We start from the raw sequence: 14,785 nt of genomic DNA on the forward strand, positions 1-14,785 counted from the left end.
TCCTAGCCATGGCAGTCAGAGAAGAAAAAGAAAAAAAAGGAATACAAATTGGAAAAGAAGAAGTAAAATTGTCACTGTTTGCAGATGACATGATACTATACATAGAGAATCCTAAAAATGCCAGCAGAAAACTATTAGAGCTAATCAATGAATTTGGTAAAGTTGCAGGATACAAAATTAATGCACAGAAATCTCTTGCATTCCTATACACTAATGATGAAAAATCTGAAAGAGAAATTAAGGAAACACTCTCACTGCAACAAAAGGAATAAAATACCTAGGAATAAACCTACCTAGGGAGACAAAAGACCAGTATGCAGAAAACTATAAGACACTGATGAAAGAAATTAAAGATGATACCAACAGATGGAGAGATAGACCATGTTTTTGGATGGGAAGAATCAGTATTGTGAAAATGACTATACTACCCATAGCAATCTACAGATTCAGTGCAATCCCTATCAAAGTACCAATGGCATTTTTTACAGATCTAGAACAAAAAGTCTTAAAATTTGTATGGAGACACAAAAGACCCCGAATAGCCAAAGCAATCTTGAGGGAAAAAAACAGAGCTGGAGGAATCAGACTCCCTGACTTCAGACTATACTACAAAGCTTCAGTAATCACAACAGTATGGTACTGGCACAAAAACAGAAATATAGATCAATGGAACAGGATAGAAAGCCCATAAGTAAACCCACACACATATGGTCAACTAATCTCTGACAAAGGAGGCAAGGATATACAATGGAGAAAAGACAGCCTCTTCAATAAGTGGTGCTGGGAAAACTGGACAGCTACATGTAAAAGAATGAAATTAGAACACTTCCTAACACCATACACAAAAATAAACTCAAAATGGATTAAAGACCTAAATGTAAGACCAGACACTATAAAACTCTTAGAGAAAAACATAGGAAGAACACTCTTTGACATAAATCACTGCAAGATCTTTTTTGACCCACCTCCTAGAATAATGGAAATAAAAACAAAATTAAACAATTGGGATCTAATGATACTTAAAAACTTTTGCACAGCAAAGGAAACTATCAACAAGACGAAAAGACAACCCTCAGAATGGGAGAAAAGATTTGCAAATGAAGCAACTGACAAAGGATTAACCTCCAAAATATACAAGCAGCTCATGCAGCTCAATATCAAAAAACAAACAACCCAATCAAAAAATGGGCAGAAGACCTAAATAGACATTTCTCCAAAGAAGACATACAGATGGCCAAGAGGCAGGTGGAAAGCTGCTCAATATCACTAACCATTAGAGAAATGCAAATCAAAACTACAATGAGGTATCACCTCACAACGGTCAGAATGGGCATCATCAGAAAATCTACAAACAACAAATGCTGGAGAGGGTGTGGAGAAAAGGGAACCCTCTTGCACTGTTGGTGGGAATGTAAATTGATACAGCCACTATGGAGAACAGTATGGAGGTTCCTTAAAAAACTAAAAATAGAATTACCATATGATCCAGCAACCCCACTACTGGGCATATACCCAGAGAAAACCATAATTCAAAAAGACACATGCACCCCAGTGTTCATTGCAGCACTATTTACAATAGCCAGGTCATGGAAGCAACCTAAATGCCCATCGACAGACGAATGGATAAAGAAGATGTGGTACATATATACAATAGAATATTACTCAGCCATAAAAAGGAATGAAATTGGGTCATTTGTAGAGATGTGGATGGACCTAGAGACTGTCACACAGAGTGAAGTAAGTCAGAAAGAGAAAAACAAATATTGTATATTAACGCATACATGTGGAATCTAGAAAAATGGTACAGATGAACTGGTTTGCAAGGCAGAAATAGAGACACAGATGTAGAAAACAAACGTATGGACACCAATGGGGGAAAGCAGGGTTGGGGGGTGTGGGGGTGGTGGTGGGATGAATTGGGAGATTGGGATTGACCTATATACAACTAATCTGTATAAAATAGATAACTAATAAGAACCTGCTGTATAAAAAAATAAAATAAAATTCAAAAAAAAATTTAAAAATCCATTCATCTGTCAACATCCTTCAATAGACCTTTAGGTTGTTTCCACACCTTGGCCACTGAGAATAGTGCTATAATGGACATTAGTGTGCTAATATCACTTCCAGATCCTGATTTCAGTTCTTTTGGATAAACACCCAAAAGTAGGATTGCTCGGCTCGATCATATGATAAATATATTTTTAATTTTTTGAGGAACCTCCATACTGTTTTACATACTGGCTGCACCCACACTATACAAGGGTTCCATTTTCTCCACATCCTCACCACACTTGTCTTTGGCTTTTTTGATAATAGCCATCCTAACAGGTATGAGGTGATACCTCATTGTGGTTTTGATTTTCATTACCCAGATTATTAGTGGTGTTGAGCACTTTTAATATACCTGTTAGCCATTTGTATGTTGTCTTTGGAGAAGTGTCTATTCAACTCTCTATACCATTTTTTAACTGGGTTATTGTTTTTCTTGCTATTGAGTTGTTGGAGTTCCTTATGTATTTTGGAAATCAACCTCTTATCTGATACACAGTTTGCAAATATTTTCTTCCATTTTGTAGGTTGCCTTTTCACTCTGCTGATTGTTTCCTTTGTTGTGCAAAAACTTTTTAGTTTGATGTAGTCCTGGTTGCCTATTTTTGCTTTTTGGTGCCTGGGCTTTTGCTGTCATATCTGTGAAGTCATTGCTAAGACCAATGTCATGAAGCTTTTCACCTATGTTTTCTTGGAATTTTATAGTTTCAGGTCTTGCGTTCAAGTCTTCAATCCATTTTGAGTTGATTTTTGTGGATGGTCTAATCATATATTTCATTCTTTTGCATGTGGATATACACAGTTTACCCAATATCATTAATTGAAGAGACTGTCCTTTCCCCATTGTGTATTCTTGGCATCCTTGTCAAAGATCAGTTGATCATGTATGTGTGGATTTTTTTCTGGACTCTATTCTGTTCCGTTGGTCTATATGTCTGTCTTTATGCCAGTACCATACTGTTTTAATTATATTAATTTTAATTAAATGTAATGTAATGTAATATATTTTAAAATCAGCAAGTGTGACACCTCTAGCTTTGTTGTTCTTTCTCAAGACTGTTTTGGCTATTTAGGGTCTTTTATAATTGCAAATGAATTTTATAATTTTTTCTTTTATTTCGGTAAAAAACACCACTGGGATTTTGATGGGGATTGCGTTGAATGTGTAGATCACTTTTTGTATAATAGTATGGGCATTTTAACAATGTTAAGTCTTTCATGAACAGAGGATGTCTTTCCATTGTGTCTTCTTTAATTTCCTTCATCAGTGTTTTGTGGTTTTCAGTGTACAAGTCTTTCTCTGGGGGACTAAGTGACCAAACAGAAAAGCTACCAGGAGGAACTCAAGGCTCCTCCATGCTTTTCAAACTCTGTGTCCCTACCTTGATTGGGGAAATCACATTCAAAGGCAAGAAATTCCACCCCCAACCCCCAACCCCCAACCCTGCCAAGTCAGAAGCGTTTGTCAAGCTTGAAGGCGAGAATTGGGCCATGTTCTCCCAGGAGGCAAAGGTTTCAAAAAAGTTAAAAAGTCAACACAAAATAATATATTCCTTTTCCTTCAGATGTACTGCAATACTTCCTAGGAATGTCTGGAATGGAAAGGGCCCTTGGCTGTTCCCAGCATCCCTGGTCACCTTCCTCCCTTCTGTGGCACCCTCCTTTCTCTTCCAGCAGCTAGATCCAAGGCAAGGGATTTGGCTCAAAAAAGTCCAAGATGGGCAGCCAGTGCCAGTTCAGCTATAGGGCATCCAGGTGAGAGTCTAGTTTGTTCTGAATTTGGGTTTGGAGCCAACAAATGACCAAGTATTACTCTGCCATCATTGTACAGTCATGTATTTCCCTCAGGAAACTGAAGGGGCAGGGAAACTGCAGTCTGGGCCATGGTTAAGGTAAGCCAGGATCCTTGATTCTACCCACTGCTGTTTTCCAGAGACAAAGGGAATGAAGAGCTCCATATAGTTCACAAATGGCAAAGCCAGAATTTAAGCCAGATATGATTACTACAGGGCCTGTGCTCTCTCCAGGAAGTTCTTTCTGTGACATTGGGTTAGGCCAGGAGACCTTGGGAGAAACTCTTCTGCTGGGGTTTGAGAGGGGAGTAGAATCTCCTTCCTTACATGTTGATCTACTTTTCTGAAAAAGGGAGAAAGAATGCGAAGGTAGACAAAAGCTCATTGTTTCTTTGAATTATATCTTAAAGTGATTAAGTGAGATAATGGATCTATTAGTCAATAATTGGAACTGAATTGATGGTAGCTAACTTAGCAGTATACTAATAAACTATGATTACTATCATTCTTGGTCTCCAAGACCGAAATATGACATTTGAATAATGACTAGATCAAGGGGCACCTCTTCTATTTCTGCTCAAATATTTTATCTTATTCTGGAAAATCAAGAAAAGAAGGGATTTGGAGTCAGGATTCAAATGGTCCCCCAACGCTTCAAAATGTAATGAAAATGATGCTATCTTCTTGTTTCCTTGGGACTCCCTGAGTTTCTACTTCCTAAGTGTCTTTATAGAGGAAAATCCTTACCCAAGACATCTAACTGCTGCTTCTCCTTCTTCTGACATCTGAGAAGCCACCTGTGGCAGATCCTAATGGGTGCCTACCCAACAGCCAGCCCCCATCTCCTGGATTACAGATTCCTGATTATACCTAGTAAAGGAAAGCAGTTTGCTCAGGAAGACTCCCCAGTTTCAGGGAATGAACAATGATTAGTCTAAACCAACATGGTAACCCATTCCCCTTTATCATGGATTGGTTCAGAGGTGTGCATTTTACCAAGTTCTGGCCAATGGCATCTGAAAAGATGTTTGTTGGCACTTCTGCAAAGTTGGAGAGAGATGTATGTGAGATAAACTTCCTTCTTTCCTATGCTGGCTTTGCCTGTGAAGACATAATGCTTAGAGCAATAGCTGCCATCTTAGCACCACAATAAGGCCAAGAAAATAACTGAAAAGCTGAACCCAAGGCCTGACATAATTAAGCTAAAGAACTAACCCTGAATTATCTACCTCAAGGCTTATTACCATGTGAGAGAAAAATAAATCCTATTCTTTAAACCCTTTGTAGGCACATGTTCTGTAATTTGCAACCAAAAACCATTGTAGCAAATATATCATCATGTCACAAACTTACCCCGAAATTCCCTTGGGGGGGTGGCAAGAAAATCCCATTGAAGGAACAGCTGGAGTAAGGGCAGTAACTGGTGTTAAAGAGTTGAAGGATGCTTCGCCGGCATTGTCGATAGTTTCCAGTGCCACGGATTTCAAATTCAGGGAATGGAAGAAATGGAAAAGTCGCCTCAAATCTCCTGGTGCAGGGAGCGTCATAAAGGTCACTCATGTTCATTTTCCTCCGGTATCCAGAGTGAAAGCATGGGTCACGGATGGTTCCATTTGTACCCTGAATAGAAAAATCACTTGAAGGCATCATGTGCAAATGCTTTGAGTACAAAAGCACCAGTCTGACTTCAATAATGTGCAGCAATTGAAAAATAGCCAGGCACTCAGCACTGGCATCAATATGCCCCTGCTCTGCCTTTTTTACCCTTGGGTAACAGTCATATTTGTGTAACAGGCACCAGAAGTGGTAGCAGATGTAAATGAACTTTTGCTCTTCATAGAAAGCTAATAGAGTTGAAGCTGGGCCCAGAAATTCCATTAGCTTGGAATGGCCCCTAGCGCTTAGTACTAGTTGCGTAGGTCAGAAGCAGATTCACAAGGAAAACTCTCAAGGCTCTCAAAATTCCGAGCCTAGGGTAGTTCTCTGGGGGTCTGCCTATATCCCTGGCCCTACCTCCAAGCCAAAAAGCAAAAGCTCCAAGAGCTGGAAGTGCCTTAGATCATTTAAGGCAGGAATATCAAAATGATTTTCAACCCACAACCCAGTATGTTCAAGAGAAGTAAAGGGGCTGCTGTGGATGAGAGGCTTAGTGGAACCTTAGGGCTCACTAGCCGTCTCTCAGCAGCCCCTCCTCCCATGGCAGTCATCTTATTGATAGTGTTTCTGAGAACCAGAGAGCAAGCTTTGGAGGAAAACAGAGAACTGGTTGTCCCTTCAGTAGAGACAGGGAACAGCTGGATTTGACATCCTTGTTCTGTGTTTGTCAGGATGTGCTGGTACTTGCATGAGTTTGAGTATGTTTAACTTTTCCCTCCTTCAAAATGCAAAAAGTGTCTGGGGACAAGATTTGAAGTGTTGATCAATAAACTCTGCATTTTCCCTGAAGATTTTTTTCCTCCTCCTCTCCAGGCTGTTTCTAACAGCCTTGTTTTCTGCAGTTCGTAGGAAATGGAGATTGAAAAGTGGGAAAGAGCTTAAAAACTGTGCGCACACACACGCACACACACAATACACACACTACTGTAGCATGTACTTTTCATTGTCAGCCCCACAGGGGTGAGAAATTATTTCCAAAGAAAGGATTTGAGTCATGTCCTTGGAGACAGTGCAGTAAACAAACATAGGAGGTGGTGTCTGGATGGGACAATTCACAGGGGTTGACCAGATGTAGTTAGATATCCTGCCTGAAAAGGTTTGGAAAGTACAGTAACCAACTTCAGACCAGTTACTGAAATAGAAAGAGAAAACAAGGACGTGGCGGCTGGTGGCCCAGTTGTGGGGAGGGTGGTCTGGATTCAGTTACACTCGCCTGAAGATCCTTGGACAGTTTCTGCAAGAGGGCTTGATCCTTCCCATAGCACAAGAAGCTGTGTGTGTATACACCGTAGTTCTTGCCATAGAGACGAAAGTGCAGAGTGGTGTTAGAAGACTCAGTCGTTTCGTTTCGGGGCACAAAAGTGATTTGCGTAGAGGCTCCCCCAAGGTCTAAAGCTCCATAGGTTTCCTGAGTATCGCCTTCACTTGGTTTCAGGTTAAACCAACTCAATTTCTGAAAGACAGTACAGTCACCAGTGGTAGAAGGATCTGGACATCCCCCTTCTCATGCTATTTCTTGGACTCAGGTACTTCCTAAGGCAAAGGAGCAGGAGGATAAGGGTGAAACAAAGCTCACCAGAGGTTCCTGAGTCTGCGTCAGATCAACAGCAAGAAAACAGGGGCTTCAAAGACATAGCTCAGACTGCAGCAACATAGGAGCAGTTTACAAACACGAGATCTGGGGCCAGAAAGACTCAAGTTCTAATCCCTACTCATTGGCTTATTAGCCATGTGACCTTGGGCAGAATAATTGCCTCCTCTAGGCCTCGATTTGAGGCTCTAAAATGAGAGAACACCTCATATGGTTATTCTGAAGATTAAATCAAACAGTACATGAAAAGTGCTTTGCATAGCACAAGACACATGGCACTAGGGAAATATTAGCTATCTTTATTTTTACTGATAGACTTAAAAAATTTTTTTCTGTATCTCTGTATATGGCTTCCTTATTCTCCAATAGTGAGAGTTCTTGTAAGAGAATTATACCTCTGGTGACCCCTGCAAATGTGAGGGTAAATTAATTTGTTCATTTATCCATCATTCATTCTGTCTAGTGATCCAAGTACTGCCTGAGATATCAATGGCATTGACCCACAGGGAGCCACCTCCATGGATGCTGTGAGACAATCACCTGAGTGAATCTGCCCAGCAGATAGTTGATAGTAATCCAGCCATAGGCACCTTCCTCTTGGCCAGTGATGATTCTGGCACCCTGGAAGTCAAAGGGGTAGCTGCTGATGCTGTGTGCCACCGCAGCCAGGATCTTGTCTGCCAACCGTTCATTTTCCATCCTGCACAAAGAGCTGAGGTTACTGGTTTTGTTTGAATAACTATGACTACCCACTGCAGCCAGAGCTTCCAGCCAGTTCTCCTAGGAAGTGAACCATAAACTCACTGCAATAAATAGAAGGATGGAGATCCCCACACATGGTTGTCTGAGGAGCCCTCCTTTGGGGAGAAGCATAACTACTCTTTCGGCCCCTCTTCCCCAAATCCAGATCCTTCCAATCCCTACGTAGGTTGGTCCTCTTAAATTACCATTTTGATTGTTGTTCCCTGGCTCCAAGAAATTATCAGAGTAATTTTAATTGCTGTGGTGGTGGTAGCTGGATGTTGTTTGATCACCAAGCCTAGAGCTGATGTGTGCTACATTAGCCATTGCCAGTGGCTTCAAGCTGCTTATGTAGCCTCAAGGCTCTGCTTGAAGTTTTTAATTAGGGCTCTAGTAGACACCAAGTGGAAAACGTCCTGGGACAGATACCTAACCTCAGTTGGTGCCACAGTGGGGTAAAAAATCTTTCTCATATTCTGCCTTGGTTTTTGGGTCTGAGACCTTGAGATCTAAAGAAGAAATCTTCCAGGGTTGTCACAATGAAGATGGAATACAATTGCTTCCAAGATCTAGGCAATATCATACTGAGAGTCTCTGGGTCAGAAAATGCTGCCTTCCAACTGGCATTAGACCCCAGTAATCTCTCGTTTGAATGGCTTCCTTACCCCACCAACTGGCCTCCTTAGCCCTAGTTTTCCTCTCCTCCAATCCACCTCTCTACCAGTGGCACCAGTTGTGTAACATCCTTTAATGGCTTCCCATTGTTTCCCAGATAAACTCCAAACTCCCTAGCATGGCCCACAAGGCACTCTGTGATCCGAATCTTGCCTTCTCAGGATCCCACTCAGAATCCTGGCTCTACCACTTGCCAGGTGTGTGACCTTTGGTGAGTTACTTAACATCTGTACACCACAGCTTCCTTAATCTGGTTAATAATAGTTAATAATACCTGTTACTTCATAGAGTTACAGTGATTTAAATTAAAGCACAGTGCTAAGAACACAGTAAGGGCCCAACAAATACAAGCTGCTACCATTACCATTGTCATGATTAGTATTAACTCTACATACCCTACGTTCTATCTATGCAGAACTATCTAGAGTCCTCTGAACATGCCCTGGTCTCTCACATATCCCTCCTTTGCGCATCTATTAGAACACAAGATCCAGGAAAGCAGGGACTTATGCCTGACATAACAGGTGCCAAATAAACATAGGTTATGGAACGCATGATGTCTGCTCTGCCTGTAATGCCCTTCCCCCTCCCCCCACAAGTCCTTCATGATTTGGCTCATGTATCCCCTCCTCTGGTGAGTCTTCTTGACCTCCTCCCATTCGTGGCAGGGACAAGTATGCTCCCATAGCAGCTCTGAGCACTCCTCTATCAAAGAATTTGTTGCCCTGTATCAAAACTCTGATCTTGGAAGATGAGTCACCTACTTCCATGTCCTGGGACAGAGCAGGCAGTCAATACAAACTGAATGAATGAATGAACAAACAAATGAACAAATAATGCCCACAGATACTAAATGGTGACCAGTAAAGATGTGCTAATTGTGATGATTTGTGTCTCGGGACGTCTGCGAGTCTCCTCTGGCCTTCCTCCTCCCAGATGTGGAATTGCTAAATCTGTAGCCCCAAATCCCAGAGTATAAAGGCTCAATCTTCCTCTCTTTGTGCCATCACTCTCTTGAATTCCCTGTGGGGAGATGAGCAAGAGGCCTTTTTTTTTTTTTTTACATACTTAAACTCCCATCATTATGCAAACTAAGAGTTTGGGAATTTTACCCACTTACGGAGATTTTCTTTCTTAGGGGTGGACATTTAGCATGTCTAGAATTGGGGTGTTAGAGAAGTGTGGCATTCGCCCGTAACTCAGAGGCTCTAGCAACTGCCAAACCTATCTCCCTGCTGCTCTCGGTCCCTACAGGCTGCTATACCTGAGCAACCGCATGCCTGCCGTGGCTCCCAAGTAAACAGGTGTCTCTGTGTGCTGGGATGTTGGAATCACTTTCCTGGCTCTTTCCATGCATGCAGTCAGGTAAATGTCTATTTCACTTAATTTTTGAGCAAACTCTGAGATTCCAGGACCTAGAGAAAAATGTAGAAGCAGATGAAAATTGTTTTTAAAATTAAGGACATATCTTCACATTATTAGAGAAAATACTGATGTTTTTTGAGAAAATGCAAGGAGACAATTTCTTTTTGTGATATCTGTTAAGTTTTTGTACTTAGAGGGTAACACTGAATCTAGCCTCGGTAGGATTTAATTTCAGACCTCAAGCCGGGTCTGTCTGCTGTTCAATAATCTTGCCACTGGATGGTGCAATTTTCACATTCAATTGCATGCATAACTTTTCCTAAAACCAGGCTCTCTCAGATTTAAATGGGGATCTTATAGATAACTACTCTATATAGCTGCTTTATGACGTTTCTTCCACAAAGTTGTAATTAACAACACTAGTTCCTAGAAGATGGGAAAGGCAAAAGATAAGTCAGAACAAAAATTAAAATATGTACCAGGCACATGGGCTTTTACTGAAAAGACAGGAACAGCTACTAACTAACCCTAAAATTTCTGAAGCAATGTTTCTTCCTTTGTTAGAAGAAACAGGCATAGAACCCGTGTCTCCTCAGCAGTTTTTCCACTCTGATACCCTGTCTGCCTAGTAAAACTGTCCAGTTTTAGAGCCGTTTTAACTGCTGCTGTGGAGAGGATCAGAGCCAAGATGCTTTACGCTTTTTGAAGTTATTTAACAGTTAACAATTTTGGCTCGCTTTAAGCTAAACATCTACATTTTCAGTGCTTTATAGTGAGGATTTGCTTTAACAATAAGTAACCAGATCCATATCTCATTCACCAAATTTTAAATAGCCTGTTTACTTAACTGTAATGAGAAAATCAGCTCCAAGTTATCAGCTAAGTGTTTTGACTCAAAAAGTTTGGCCTTCAAGAACTGGTAGCTTTCAACTCACCTTTCTATTTAAATATTTGATTAGAGAACTCTCTCTTTTGAGAAGGGAAAATTACTGCATTTATTAGGCCAAACACGCAGGGGGATATGTGTCTCAGGAGACAGCTGCTAGGCTAACACAACAACAACACGTGGAAGAAGGAATGGAAGGCAGTGAATTATTAAATAGAAGTCAATAAGATGAGGGATTTGGGTTTTAAGAAATGTTTGAAGTACTACCTCAGAACTGATGGCGCCAAGATCTGAGGACATCAGGCGACTGGGTAGAATGACTTGCTCTCTTGGAAACGTATCCTATCTACAGCTTTCTTGATAAACTAGGAAAATTAGTGGACCCCACAGGCCACCAAACTAAAAGTCAATTATCTTCTGAGGCCTAGGTTACCTGTCTGACCAAAACTAAACAGTGGGTCCCTGGCTCAAAAGGCCAAGAGAGATAAAGGTCAGAAAGGTGACGGTGCAGTGTGGTAACATTCGGTGCGGGCGGGAGTGTTGGGTGTGAGGGAGTGGGAAGAGCTGTTGGCCACAACTCTAACTTGTCTTGCAACCTTAAAAGAAAACTAACTAGGAAAAGACTCAATATGCAGTGCAGTGACTCAGAGCAGCAGGAAGCCTGCAGTGCAACTTGGAGGCCTAGATTCTTGTCCTGGTTCTGTTCCTCCTTGCCAGTCACTAGTCTTTCAGGTTTCTGCTTCCTTTTCTATAAAACAAGACTTCACTGATCCACAAGGTCCTTTTCTCACCTTAAGGGTCTACGATTTGCCTGCCTATACAGAAGCTAAAGGCTTTTGAAAATTCCTTCCAAGCCATAGATTAGAGGACAAAGATTAAGAGCAGCAATCCTCTGGATCCACCAGCCTCAACATCACCTGCGCGCTTGTTAGAAGTGCAAATTCTCAGACCTCATCCCAGACCTACTGAACCAGAAACTCGGGGGCGGGAGGGAGCACCTGTGCTTTAACACACCCTCCAGGTGGTTCTGATGCAGGTTCAAATTTGAGAACCACTGGCTAACACATGGGTTTAAAGTTGGGCAGATCTTTGCACAGCAAAGGAAACCACTGACAAAACGAAAAGACAACCTACTGAATAGGAGAAAATATTTGCTAATGATATGATCGATAAGGGTTTAAATTTGGGCAGATTTCAGTTCGAGCCCCAGTCCCATCACTTACTAGCTCAAGTAACCTTAAACAAGTGCCATAACTTCTTTCAACCTCAGTGCCCTCATTTTTTAAAAAGTGGGAATAATAATACATTCCTTAAAGGGAGATTGTGAGGATGAAATAACACATTTTCAGTACTAAGGGCATGGCACATAGAATTGTCCTGTTGATGGGAGTTACTATTACCCAATTATTTGAAAGTTTATTTTTCAAGGGCTTCATCATTAAGGACTGATTTCAGTACCATTTTCATAATGATAATAGCAATTAGTTATAAAATAGCAACAATAGCAGCTCCGCTATGTTCTCACTTGACTTCCCTTTTTCTCGTGTGTTTGTTTCACTTCCCATATGCCTCTCATGCTCTCATGCCCACTGTCTCCCGGTCCCTTTTTCTTCATCTTACCTTTTACTTTGCACTCTTCTATCTGAGTCACCACCCCTGTGTCATTCTCCTTTTCTGCTGGCCACTTATAGATGTACAAATTCGTGTGAGAAGAGCCCGCATCCAGCACAATCCCAAACTGAGGGTAAAACAAACCAAGAACTTATCAGCATTACATCATTCTCCTCCATATTCAGCTTGCAACAGAAGGAGACAAAGACATGGGTTTTCAAAAACACAGAGGAGAAAGTATTTTAATTCATAGTGGGGGTAGGTTGGGGTGGAGTGAGCGCCTGGAGTTGTGCTGATCATAAGATCTACCAGGACACCAATCCCTCTAGAACTATGGCTCTCAGTGCTGGTTGCACATTAGAAATATCCAGGCCTTATCCAAGGTAGGGCCCAAGCACCCATATTATTAGAAGCTTCTCAGGTGATTCTAAATTGCAGCCAAGATTCAGAACCATATACTGAAGTAGCGGAGACAATATAGAGGGAGTAGAAAGCCATTAATCTAGCAGTTCCCAAACCTGTATGCACATTGGAATCATATTAGAATTATCTGAAGAGCTTCAAAGGCTACTGATGATGGTGTCTGACCCCCAGATTTGTGATTTAACTGGCCTGGTATGTGGCCTGTACTCTGGAAAAGAGACATGGAAAATACTAAGTGTGCTTGTTTTTAATTACAAATATAACTATAAATTGTATTCAATAAATTTTAAAAGATTTGTACTTTAACTTCATGCTTTTGGCTCTTAAGCATAGAAGGCAATGAAAGGAAGAATAAAGTAAGAAAGAAGGTGGAGGAGGAAAGGTAAAAAGACAATATGAGAAAGAACTAGGTGGCCAGAAGAGAAAGGGAGAAGAACAAAGTCACCACATCACATTTCATGAGGGCATGACATGCACCAGGCAAGTGCTGTGAGGACCATTTTATAAGAATTATCTGACGTAACCGCTAGACCAGTACTATAAGGTACATACTGTTTTCATCCCCGCTATACAGATGAGAAACTAAAGTACAAAGAGGTTAAGTAATTTAGTCAAGATACAAAGTGATTAGGTGACGGAGCCTGGTTTTCGATCAGAGTCAGACCTTTCAGTGGGGCACCAACTTGAAAACTATTGTCTGGACCTTGCTCCTCTGCTCCTCTGTATAAGGAGCACAAGGTCTTGGGTCTGACTCTGATCCAAATCCAGGCTCCGTCACCTAATCACTTTGCCCGAAGCAAGCATGCGGGCCCTTTTCTTTATGGGGGCATAATGCTGATTACCACAGGGAAGCCCCACTGTGCAGAGGGAGGCAGAGAATACTGCAGATGTTACGGAAGGTCAAGGATGCTCACACAGCAGCACAGTGATACTCCCTGGGGGGAAATGGAAGAAAACGTGACACCTCAACAAGCTCTACGTTTAGCTATCCGCACTGGTCCAGGGAGTTGAATTCTAATTCTTGTCTTCTTTTCTCCCTGGAGTTTTTAGGTTCTTCCCAGGTGATAAGACAATATGAGGGGATAGATGTAAAACAGCTGCTGACTTCAGCATTATCAAGTGGCAGATCGCAGCTCAGATGAGCGGCAAGGAAGGAAGCTGCACAGACTCCTCAGCAACCAGGCTTGCCGTGAGATCAAACCAAGAACCGGCTTAGGTGGTGACCTTTGTGAGCAGACAGGGGTCTAACTGAGGTCTGGGGCCTTTGAACCCGTGGGAAACCTCTCAGGGTGGAGCAAAAGCCTCAGGGGTTTCACGGCAGACAATCCTGCTGTTCCCTAGCAGGGTCCCTGAATTCTTCCTGTCAGAAGATGTTCTAACCACAGAAGTATATGATAAAAGATAGCGAGGCAGCAGCAGCAAGCAGCCTTTATCTGGAATCAGGATGTTCTATTCTGTCTACTATGTTGACATGAAAGATCCTCTTCCAGTAGAGCAAAGGAACCAGCCTTGCTCCTATCAGCCTGTTTCTCTAAGGCCTTACACAGTGAGGTGGTTGAGACAGGAAAACTTTTACTACATTTCATTTGGCAAGTGCTTGAGAAGGGCGGGTAGAGCACTGACATAGGAATTGAGGGCATTTCACCTTATGTATACAGCAGCCTGGAATGCTAACCTGTTGAACTGGAACAAATGTTTTTTGTCATCCAAATGGACTGCAGAATAAAAATTTGGCATCGCTTGCTGCTTTAGGGAAAGTTAAAGCTTGACTGTCTGAAAATTCTCAGTTTGAACATTCGGGGAGTTTGCCTTTCATTGTCACAAAACTACAAGCATATTCACTTTGGTTTTTTTTGTTGTTTTTTTTTAACATCTTTATTGGAGTATAATTGCTTTACAATGGTGTGTTACTTTCTGCTTTATAACAAAGTGAATCAGTTATACATATACATATGTTCCCATATCTCTTCCCTCTTGCATCTCCCTCCCTCC

General features: G+C 41.6%; 1 protein-coding gene across 8 annotated transcripts in view; it reads right to left on the bottom strand.

The window, feature by feature from the left end:
- ENTPD1 (ectonucleoside triphosphate diphosphohydrolase 1) overlaps nt 1-14,785 on the bottom strand; it is a 119,606-nt gene that overhangs the window by 12,089 nt on the left and 92,732 nt on the right. For 7 of the 8 annotated variants that reach the window (XM_007187459.2, XM_007187456.3, XM_057531443.1 and 4 more), the window contains 5 exons: nt 12,380-12,497; nt 9,773-9,923; nt 7,633-7,792; nt 6,715-6,954; nt 5,199-5,465 (listed from right to left, as the gene is read on the bottom strand). In XM_007187459.2, coding sequence (XP_007187521.1) covers nt 5,199-5,465; nt 6,715-6,954; nt 7,633-7,792; nt 9,773-9,861 — 756 coding nt within the window. In that variant the 5' untranslated portion in view covers nt 9,862-9,923; nt 12,380-12,497. The remainder of the gene's footprint in view (nt 1-5,198; nt 5,466-6,714; nt 6,955-7,632; nt 7,793-9,772; nt 9,924-12,379; nt 12,498-14,785) is intronic. The other variant, XM_007187458.2, reaches the window with a different exon arrangement.

This window comes from Balaenoptera acutorostrata, chromosome 16 (assembly GCF_949987535.1).
Source record: "Balaenoptera acutorostrata chromosome 16, mBalAcu1.1, whole genome shotgun sequence".
Classification (NCBI taxonomy): domain Eukaryota; kingdom Metazoa; phylum Chordata; class Mammalia; order Artiodactyla; family Balaenopteridae; genus Balaenoptera; species Balaenoptera acutorostrata.